We start from the raw sequence: 9908 nt of genomic DNA on the forward strand, positions 1-9908 counted from the left end.
GCAGCAGAAGGTACGACCTCAGAATAAATGTCAGACACACTCATAGACACACACTCACACTCAGACGGTGGCATGCGGTCTGCTAATCTTTTGATTGTGCCTTTATCTAGGCAGGACCGTGTGTATGGCTCCATCAGATAAAAGGGCTGCTGTTGTTTCAGTGTGTGTGTGGTTGGGTGTGATTGTTGGTGGAATTTAGTGGGGGAATGGGTTCAAAGGGGAATGGGAGGGAGGGAGGGACGGACGGGGGTCCCCACACAGCAGCTCATAAACAAGGTTAGAGATGAAAGGTCGAAGCTGTGTCCCTTATGACCCCAGTTTACAATCCTCCAGTGTTCAGGCAGCGCACACACAGTTTGCATGTCTACCCTTGTTAGAACATTGCCTAACCAAAACTTTATCTATAACAACTAACCTTAACCAGGAACTCAGAAATGACAAATCGCCAAATTCTTACCCGGTCCCCATTATGTACACGGGTCCTCATAAGTGATATACTAGAAAGGGTCTTAAAAAGGTAACAAAAACAAGAACATAAACACTAAACATTCAAGTATTTGACCATCGACAGTTTTTATTAACTTGTGTCGTGACGTCCACAGACAGTCCAGATACTGGAGAGAGCGCGTACGCTTCACAAGCAACAGTTCATCGTATACATTCATTTCACTGGGGACAGAATTTCAATTTTTGATCAACTTCATTCAGTTGCTTTCACTGCACAAAAATACAGACGACGACCCAACATGAGTCATTTCTCTGAAGGAGCTCAGAGGGGAAATATCCGTCACACTGCTGCGAGCTTTAAAAGCAGTTTAACAACATTAACTATCACACTCCATCTGTTCAAATGGATAAAGAACGGTGGTATCCATCTTTTTTTGAAGAATAGTTCACAAGAGAGGCCTTAATAATACACAGTTGTTAAAGGAATAGTTTGACTTTTTTTGAAAAGTGTGCAAATGGTCTTTCATGCTGTGAGATAAGAAGAATCTGACTAATAAACATCTTATATCTTCCTTACATGAAGCAGAATTAATTTCCACTGAAAGGGGAAATTAATTCAAAGTCTTTGTACTTATGTAGAGTGCGATGAGATGGAGACACCTCATCCATCTTCATTAACCTTCATTGTCTTGCAAGAAAGCAGATGAGCATCATTTCTGAAAATGTCAAACCGTTCCTTGGAATGTTCCTTTTATCAAATGACGAATTGCAAGCAGCAGATTTAAAAAAGCAAAGTGCTCAGTCGTGATAACATTATTCATACAGAGATAATACTGAGGAGATAAAACTTCACATGAAGGAGTCTGGATCCTAGAAAAATCATCAAAATGAGTTTTCCTTTGCCTCATTGTGCTGAAGTGATGAAAGATTCATCCGTTCTTCTGTGTTCGATCGCTCCAGTGCATCTAATCACATGTAGTGACTCCGTCTTATCAAGACAAAAAAACGATCTGTTATGGCGGAGGAGGTGGAGAGGGGACGCTGGGAATGTTCGGGGGTGTGAGGCTAAACAGATCTTTGAGAGGAGCCATGGTGGAGAATGAAATTGAGGCCAGAAGGTACGAGATCTTTCCTCTCGACTCCAGAGAGGATGATGTCTGTGGCTCCAGAATCACACATCCAATTACATCTTAGTTGTTTAGTTTCTATTAAAAAAGAAAAATATTTGTGCTCGTGTCGTTTGCCCCATCGGATTGTGTTGTAGCCGTGATCCTTTGATCATACCTGATAAAAGAACTTCACGTAAGTTTTAAGCAACGCAACTGTCACTGCCCATGTACTTTACATTGGTTGTGGTTGTTAAAATTTGAAAGTGGCAAAAAGCAGCAGTTTGTCCATTTGCACAATCGAAGTAACATCATAACCCCTGATGCCTGTCGTCTCTTAACAGCTCTTAAAGTGTCTCCTAAAAAGTTCCAGTATTGTTGATATTTCTTGATTTCCTGTGGTACCCGTCCGTTAGCGTATCCAACGCTGAGAACGAGGCTTTGGCCTCACTATCACCTGATCACTTCCGCTTTACGCTCAATGCACAACTGAGACGAGTTCAGCTGAAGGTGACAAACGAGAGCTGAGCCTGAAAAGAACTGAAGCTGAATGTGGCCATTAAAGAGAAAGAGGAGGTGGCAGGTTCAGATCCACGTCTGGAGCCGAGTTGAGCATCGTTCAGACGATAAACACTTTAGAGTCAGGAAACACCAGGTCGCAATTCACAGGGTCGAAGTCCACGGGTCAAACTACTTCAGCACTCTGCGGGACATGAGATTCTTCTGAGTCAGAGGAGCACAGGGACCTCTCTTCTCTTTTATCTTTTTGTTCCCAGACTTTACTTCTTCTCCCCCCCCCCGTCAGTCCATCCCTCCATCTCTGGACGGCGGCTGTGGGAGTCGCCAGGGGCCGGGGCACCAAGGAGTGTCTGGGTACAACAGACAATGGACAGACCTGAATCTGAGAGAGAGAGGGAAATGAGGGTCACAATGCCTGGAAGCCGCATACTGGGAATTTCAAAATAAAACTGGGGAGTACAATTAGACGTGCACACAGTCACATGTACACGCACACACTGACACACATGCACACAATGAACAAAGCCAGGAAGCATGTCATAGTAGTAAAAACATACACAATCAGAAGTGCTTACATAAAGGCGAACTGTCGTACACGCTTTAAATCTAAAGCTCTTCCTGACACACATTATGCTGAGCAGCCGTACGACTGTAAACATTAAACAATACAACAAACTCTTTGTTATTTTATGTATTTTTTTCTTCATGAAACAATCCACCACAGCTCTGAAGCTCATTTCATTATCCTCTGCCAACCTTCCACCCTCGGGGGGACGCTGCCATCAGCTCAATTATCACAATTCAATACACAATGACACGAGGAAGAAAGAAGGGAAGAGAAGGGGGACAAATAAAAAAAAAAGTCTGCTTAATGTCAGGAAGACCTCGGATAAGATTGGTTTGTGTTTTATCCCCTGTATTGTTTTGTTTTCCTGTAATGTCAGCGGGAACGTATTCGCTCTCAGAGATGTTTCATGGTCGTTCTACTGTTCACATGAAGTTGACCTTTTGTGTTTGACTCAGCGTCACAGCGTCACAGACGGACTCTTTTCTAAGAGAACCGAGGCCTCTGGGTCTGCGAGCATCAACATCAAACATTAGAAAGAGTCAAAAATGAAAACTGAAGACCATACAGGAGGACAAACAGAAATCTGTCACTGTGAAACTGAAATGAATATGTCGAATAAAATACAACTTTTTAAATCTTTGCAACAAAACTACACAGCTGGTGGTTGAATGAAACCACAACAGGGTCTCTAAAATGAATCATCAGTAAACCTAAAACCAAATCTTAACCCTCAAACAGCCCATGGAAAAAGTGAGGACCAGTCAAAATGTCCTCACTTTCCAAAAATGTCCTCCTATACCTAAACTGGTCCTCACAAAGATAGAAGTACAGGAACGCACATGCACATACACACACTCACCCACACCCACACTCAATTTACCTTGTCGGGTCTTCCCTAACTGAAAAAGCTCCTTTCACATTCACAGTGTTTCTGTTGTTTTCCACTGTGCCGTAGCTGAGAGTCACCTGATGAGAGAACAACAATCAGCATGACTCAAATGGTTTGTAGAGGCAGAGATTATAAATGCGGGGAAGGGCTGTCTGTGTGTGTGTGTGTGTGTGTGTGTGCGCGTGTGTGTGTACCTGTTTGTGTATGTCTGACACCATTCCCAGGTTCTCCAGGTGGGAGTGGAACAGCGCTGAGCGGACGAGGCTCACGCCGAGCAGCGCTTCCACGATGTAACCAACAGTGCAGTCGTCTGGGAGGCGAATGTGCTCGGCAGTCGACATGAAAGTGCCATCACTACAAAAATATAATGATAACAATAAATCAGCTTCATTTGCAGCACTGATGTTGATAAGTTATAGTAAATCCTTGCCGAGAGAGACAGGGAGAAGAAAGAGGAAGTTTGATTATGCATTTGAAAAGCCAAGTATTTACCTTGCCCAGGGTTTCATCTTGAGAGCGAGGCCGCGACTCAGACAGAACCCGGCTCCCCCTGTGGCGAACCAGAAACTCACCTGCTTCTGCAAACACACACATACACACCATCAATTAAAGTGTATCTTGGCATTAGCTTTGGCACCAGTGCTCTCGGTGAAGGACGGTTCAAGAGCTCGCTGATGTTCCTTTAATCACGACTTAGGTTTTCTACACACGTAGCTTATTTTCCATTATGCAAGAAGACGAGAGGCTGTGAATGTGATCCCTGCTCTCTCTGAATGTACAGCACGAAGCAGCCTGGGTGGCTAAAGGGAGAATCACGTTGAATTACCATCTCAGCCGTGCCCAGCTTCTCTGTGGCCTCTATGGGTCGTTCCAGGCTCGGCCGGCCGATGTACACGTCCTCCGTGTGACCGAACTGCGACAAGAGTCTCAGGAGGGAGCCGACGTTCACGTAGTTGTCGTCATCGACGTGACAGAACCACCTGCAACACGCGAGGCTCTGAGTTAATAAAACCCTCATTGGGTAATACAGCACGTGGGTTTCTGTGTGGATTGTGTCTTACTTTTTTCCAGAGTGAATGAAAGTGTCGTACTCCTGAGCCATTTTACAGGAGAGAGCCTGACGACTGTGGGCGGCTGAGCAGTTGGTGTTGATCAGGTGAGAACCTGTTGATCAACAACAAGAGGAAAAAACAGTCATGACACAGCGAGTGTGAGAAGTACACAAGAAAAGAAGCACTTTGAGAAAATGGTTGGTTCTAATTTGAACTAAACAGAAGGTGCAGCTAGGGTCGATGGGAATGTCATTAGTTATGTATTGACAAGTATTAATTCATAAACTAATTATAGAAACATTATGATGGTAATAGATAAAAATGTATATTTCTCTGATTTTGATTTTAGAAAAGGAAGTCAGAAATCAGTAAATGTGTTATATGTGTGTATTGAGATTTGCAAATGTGTAGATAAATCTGTAAATGTCTTCAAAAGATCTTTGAACTTGAAGATAAATCACAAAAACATGATTGAAGCCTGAAAAGATGAAACACTGGCTGCTCACACAGACGTCGACTTCTTCAGAAGCAAAAAACGAATTATCTCCTCTGATAAAGTTTGACTTTATTCTCGACGTAAAGAGAAAAACAAATTCCTCCCCTTGTTGAGTTTCCTCTGCACGACACTAATCCTCTTCTATACAACGTGTCTGATAATGAGGAGAATACTTTATTGAAAGTGAAGCTTCTCTATAAGTAAGATGAGGAAAAGCCCTGTTGATCAAACCGAAGTGACTTCCTGCACCTCATGGAAACATAATGTTGCTCAGTCAGCGTTCTGGTTTCTGCTTTCCTGCCTCTCGCACTGCAGATAACACTGTTGCTGATACTCAGCAGAACTGCTGTGTCTGTGTGTGTGTGTGTGTGTGTGTGTGTGTGTGTGTACTGACCCAGTCTCTTCCTCAGCTCCTCGTCCTCTCCGTCAGTGAACACGTACGTCTGTGGAAAAACAACACACGCAGGGTTCATGTTATTCTGGGCACGTTTCACGAAAGCAGCAGAGAAACAAAAACACCATCACACAGACGCTCCCGCTGCTCCGACATCATTGTTTATGGGTGACTGTGTTTATGATCTCAGGTGAGACTCCACCCGTTCCCTCGGGGGTGCACGACACACGGCAGCGGCAGGCCGTGATGGTTTTGGGTGAAGGCCAGGACAAAAAGGTAACACGCTGGTGTATCTGCAGCACAGCAGCTGGTCACAGGCCTGTGGCTGCGTGTGCACAGTACTAATGTGATGAGTGAGGAGGTCGAGGGTCGCTGCGCACTCAGGAAGCCATGTAGCCCCCGTAGCTTTCCACAGGATGTAAACACACACACACACACACTGGGTGCACATGGCCTGCACAGCTCAACAGATTTACTGGTTGGCTGGAAAATGAGCCTGTTGTAGACAAATCTGTGAGTTTGCAGATATGAAAACTTTTATTTTACAGAACAACTATGCAAAAACACAGGGTGCTCAGTGGTGCTTTGAGCTAAATCCTAAACTTTGGCATAAAAACCACAACATGCTGATGTTTAGCATAAAATATTCTTGATTTGGAACTCTAACCAAACCCGAGGCTGATGGAGATGTCGTGTCAATGCAAGTATTTAGTCATAAACCAGTTTCGGGACCTGTTAAAACTTCATTTGTTTTTCAACAGGATGACTCAAGATCTTATGAATGAACTTCCAGGGAACTTGGTGGAAGGTTGGGACCTGGGCCAGGAAAGACCCAGTTTCATTTCTTCAACAGGGGGGCTGATCATTCGGTGCACATCCAAATAAATATGAGAATCTAGTGGATCCAAGATGGTTTCATAAGGGGACTACTTCTATAACGATGTACTACTGACTTCATCCAATTTAAAAACACCACAAGTCTTTGTTCCATTTCAAATCCAGCAAACCAGACACAACAAACACTCTCAGACTTCCCAGTATGAACTGCACTGACCGAACAGACCAGTATGAGACAGATTCCACTCTTCACCTCGCTTTCCATGCAACACAAACTCAACAATAAATATTTGGTGCAAACAGAGATCGCTGCCTGTGGTTGAGAGAGATAGAGAGAGAGAGCGAGGGGGAGAACGAGAGAGAGAGAGAGAGAGAGAGAGAGTCCAGCCAGCTGTGTGTTTTTGTCAGTCTTTTTTTTTTTCACGCTGAGCCTCTTAAGCCCCTCGAGACTCTCGGCTCCTGCGTCTGTACGAGTGTTTGACTGTGTGTGTCTGTGATAGTGGTGTGTGCTGAGCTGGGGGTGGGGGGGAGGACAAGGAGGGAAAATGTGGTTTTGAGAAGGGGGGGGGGCAGGATTCAAGCTTTACAACACAGGAAATGGCGGCAACAACAACCACGACCACTGAGGCAGGAGAAAGTGGTGTGTGTACTTAGATGTAAGTGTGTGTGTGTGTGTCTTTACTCTTGTGATCAGACACATTTCCACTTCCCATGAGAAATCTGCTGAGTTCCCAGGGCACCAGTGTCTGTGAAGGTGGCACTGTGAGAAAGTGTGTGTTTGTGTGTGTGTCTGTTGTATTCCCATTACTCAGCAGTCTTATAGTATAGAGGTGTGTCTGGGAAACAGGTAGAGTTACAGACACCTGACCGTGAGAGCCGATTCAGGAATGTGTCACACAAACTCACACCAGCTGATTTTCCATACGCACACACACATGCATGCACACTGTGTGAGATGCGACTAAGACTCGTGCCTCTGAGGGCGAAGTGGGAATCCCGTCACTGGGTGCAGTTCACCACAGCTCACCACAGTGCACCACAGTGCCATGTGTTCCACGGCAATGGATTCCCAGACCAACAAGCCGTCTCTTCATCTCGTTTGATCTCAAATATTAATCTGTGACTCCACCAGCGTCTCCCTTTCCACTGCAGCAGTCATGTAATAACTCATCCAGCATCCCATGACGCAGGTTTCAATCCCTGACCTGGGGAATTACTGACATGATCAGTTGGGGAAGAATAATTCAGGCTGAAATGAACCAGCAGCATTAATTTTCCAAAGCAAAAATCATAGTTTTTATCTTTTGAATGTGATCATCCTTTTGTTTTCTTCCTCATCTGTGATCGACCATTCATATTTGTGTTTTTGGTTGTTACCCAGATGAAAATCGATATTTAAAGACATCACCCTCTTTTCTGAAGACTTGTGACACCTTGATAAGACTGATGTATGAAATATGACATCATCTGCAAAGAAACTCACGTTTTTTAAATAACTCCAGTGGTGTCAAAGATAAAATGGAGAAAAGTTGCAGCAAATGGAAAGACACACAGCTCCACTTTCACCTCTTGCACAGACCACAAAAACACTTTGAAATCCAACTTCCTCTGAGTTCAAAGCTTCGAGCGAGTCTGCACCGTGATGCCAAACTACGAATGACTTGTGGTCTGGAAGCAAATCAATCCACCGGAGATCCAGGGTCCATTCATCCCTCTGAGTCTTTCCCCCTCACGCCCCATGTCGTGCATTGCATCTACGCATGAGGCAGCATTAGTGTGGTCGGCCTGTCAACCCTCAGATCTCAGATCTCCTTCTCATGCATTACAAAGTCCTCCGCCTCTTGTTTTACGACTCACCGGCTGATCAAAGAGCCCGAGGAGCCGGCCACCTCACTGGGGGGTTTACAACATTTAGAAGATGCTACTTCCCCTGTGCAGAGGAGCCGGTGACACAGAATAACACTCTGCATCAGGCTGGATGATGTGCTGCTGAGATCTGAGGGGAAATTGTCTAATAAATGATGATTAGTGACACATTTACCTTCATGTGATGCTGATAAATCACATTAACACAACATCTCATGGAAATGATCTGAGAGCCTGTTGATTTTCCTTATTTCTGCACATTATAACATGAATAAAGATTAAAGCAGATTTGGTTTGTAGCATTAAATAAATCATGCAGCAACAAAAGTCAAGTTTTATCTTGTTTTTGTTTATTTATTATGAAGTTGAGATTGTTTTTCCTCTTATTTAAACTAACTTTCTTTGTTTTTCTTGTGGGAATAGAAGCATGGAGCTTCAGGTGTGCAGACCCACCTGGTGCATGTGTGTGGAGATCCAGGTCTCCAGCAGCAGGTCCAGTCTCTGCCGGTGATACCTCCCGGTTGTCTTCACCGCTATGAAGAGGTCAGCGGGGGTCAGAGGCTCCACGGGCCCGGGGGTCACGCTCCTTTTCCGGGGCCCGCTTATCGCTCTCCTCTCCCGGGTGAGTTTACTGAAATACGCCGAGAAAGCCCTCCCGTTCCCCGCTCCAGCAGTAGCAGCAGCAGCCGGAGGACCCCCCGGCTCTCCGCTGCTCACGTTCCCGACGGCGACGACGAGCATCCCGGCCGCCAGCAGACAGGTGACCGCGGCGGCAGTAGCGCGGGGACCCGGGGCCGAGGGGCCGGTGAGCGGGTTGGATGAGCCGGTGTGAGTCCGCATTGTGGAGACGGTGAGGAAGAGTTCAAAGCTCCAGGAAGCAGTTCCTCCAGCTCACAACATGACCCCGGTGCAGTCGCAGGTCGTGGCCGGCTCTCCTCTCTCCTCCTCCGGGTAAACTCTCTGTGTCCGAGTCGGTGACTTTCTTTTCTTTAAACTCCTCCAGTGGGCGGGACCTCCCGGCGGGTCAACCAATAGCCGGTTTGAGCGCTCATTGTGGGCGGGGTCAAACAGGAGGAATCTCCACGTGGTTGTGTAACACACTTTATACAGAATCTGACTTTTTCCTTCAACTTTGAATTAATATTTTAAAGAAAATGAATTTTGTGGGTGTTTGGAGAAATAGTTTTGATCTTTTTAAACTTCTTTTATAATTTACTTGCAGGTGAAAACAATAAACACTAAGCACTCTGCAACAAACTTTTGTACTTTTGCACTTTTATCACTTTAATCACTACGTTTACACTTTAGAAAACCTTATGCTGCTGTACTAAAAAATCTGTATGTTTACTTAGTATTAGGAAATGTCTTGTGTTATCTGCCTGTGCACTTTGTATGTTTCACTGTGGGAGAGTGGGAAACGTCGCATCGATTCCTTATATGTCTTGAACATGTTAAGAAATTGACAATAAAGCTACTTTATCTTTATCTTTTTTATCTTTATCTCCACCAAGGCCGAAAAAACCTACACAACATTGTTTTGTGAAAAATAAAGTGGTCTGAGAACTTTAATTATTATCCATGAATTATGATATAGCTGCAGGTTTGTTGCTATAGAAAATGACAGTAAAACTCTCTCGGAAGCGTCTGCACAGTGTTGTCTTGTGTCCAGTATCCTGTAATTAATCCTTTATTTCCTTTATCTGCACAAGGATTTTCCTGTGTCAGAATAATAGG

General features: G+C 44.7%; 1 protein-coding gene across 1 annotated transcript; it reads right to left on the reverse strand.

Moving 5' to 3' along the window:
* Nucleotides 1–554: 554 nt before the first annotated feature.
* Nucleotides 555–9118, reverse strand: LOC128436509 (beta-1,3-N-acetylglucosaminyltransferase lunatic fringe). The gene is made up of 8 exons (XM_053418237.1): nucleotides 8628–9118; nucleotides 5472–5520; nucleotides 4591–4693; nucleotides 4356–4509; nucleotides 4022–4107; nucleotides 3724–3883; nucleotides 3521–3606; nucleotides 555–2454 (listed from the first exon to the last, which is right to left on the reverse strand). Exons 1-8 carry the CDS (start codon nucleotides 9012–9014, stop codon nucleotides 2355–2357), a joined length of 1125 nt encoding a protein of 374 aa, XP_053274212.1. The 5' UTR covers nucleotides 9015–9118; the 3' UTR covers nucleotides 555–2354.
* Between the last annotated feature and the right edge of the window lie 790 nt (nucleotides 9119–9908).

This window comes from Pleuronectes platessa, chromosome 3 (genome assembly GCF_947347685.1).
Source record: "Pleuronectes platessa chromosome 3, fPlePla1.1, whole genome shotgun sequence".
Classification (NCBI taxonomy): domain Eukaryota; kingdom Metazoa; phylum Chordata; class Actinopteri; order Pleuronectiformes; family Pleuronectidae; genus Pleuronectes; species Pleuronectes platessa.

What these genes read in the sequence shown, in the direction of transcription:
- LOC128436509 (XM_053418237.1), bottom strand. Translation starts at nt 9,014, where the DNA reads ATGCGGACTCACACCGGCTCATCCAACCCGCTCACCGGCCCCTCGGCC. An exon ending in TTCATTCACTCTGGAAAAAA is followed by an intron (nt 4,510 to 4,590) that starts GTAAGACACAAT and finishes CGCGTGTTGCAG; the next exon opens with GTGGTTCTGTCACGTCGATG. An exon ending in TGTCAGACATACACAAACAG is followed by an intron (nt 3,607 to 3,723) that starts GTACACACACAC and finishes TTCTCTCATCAG; the next exon opens with GTGACTCTCAGCTACGGCAC.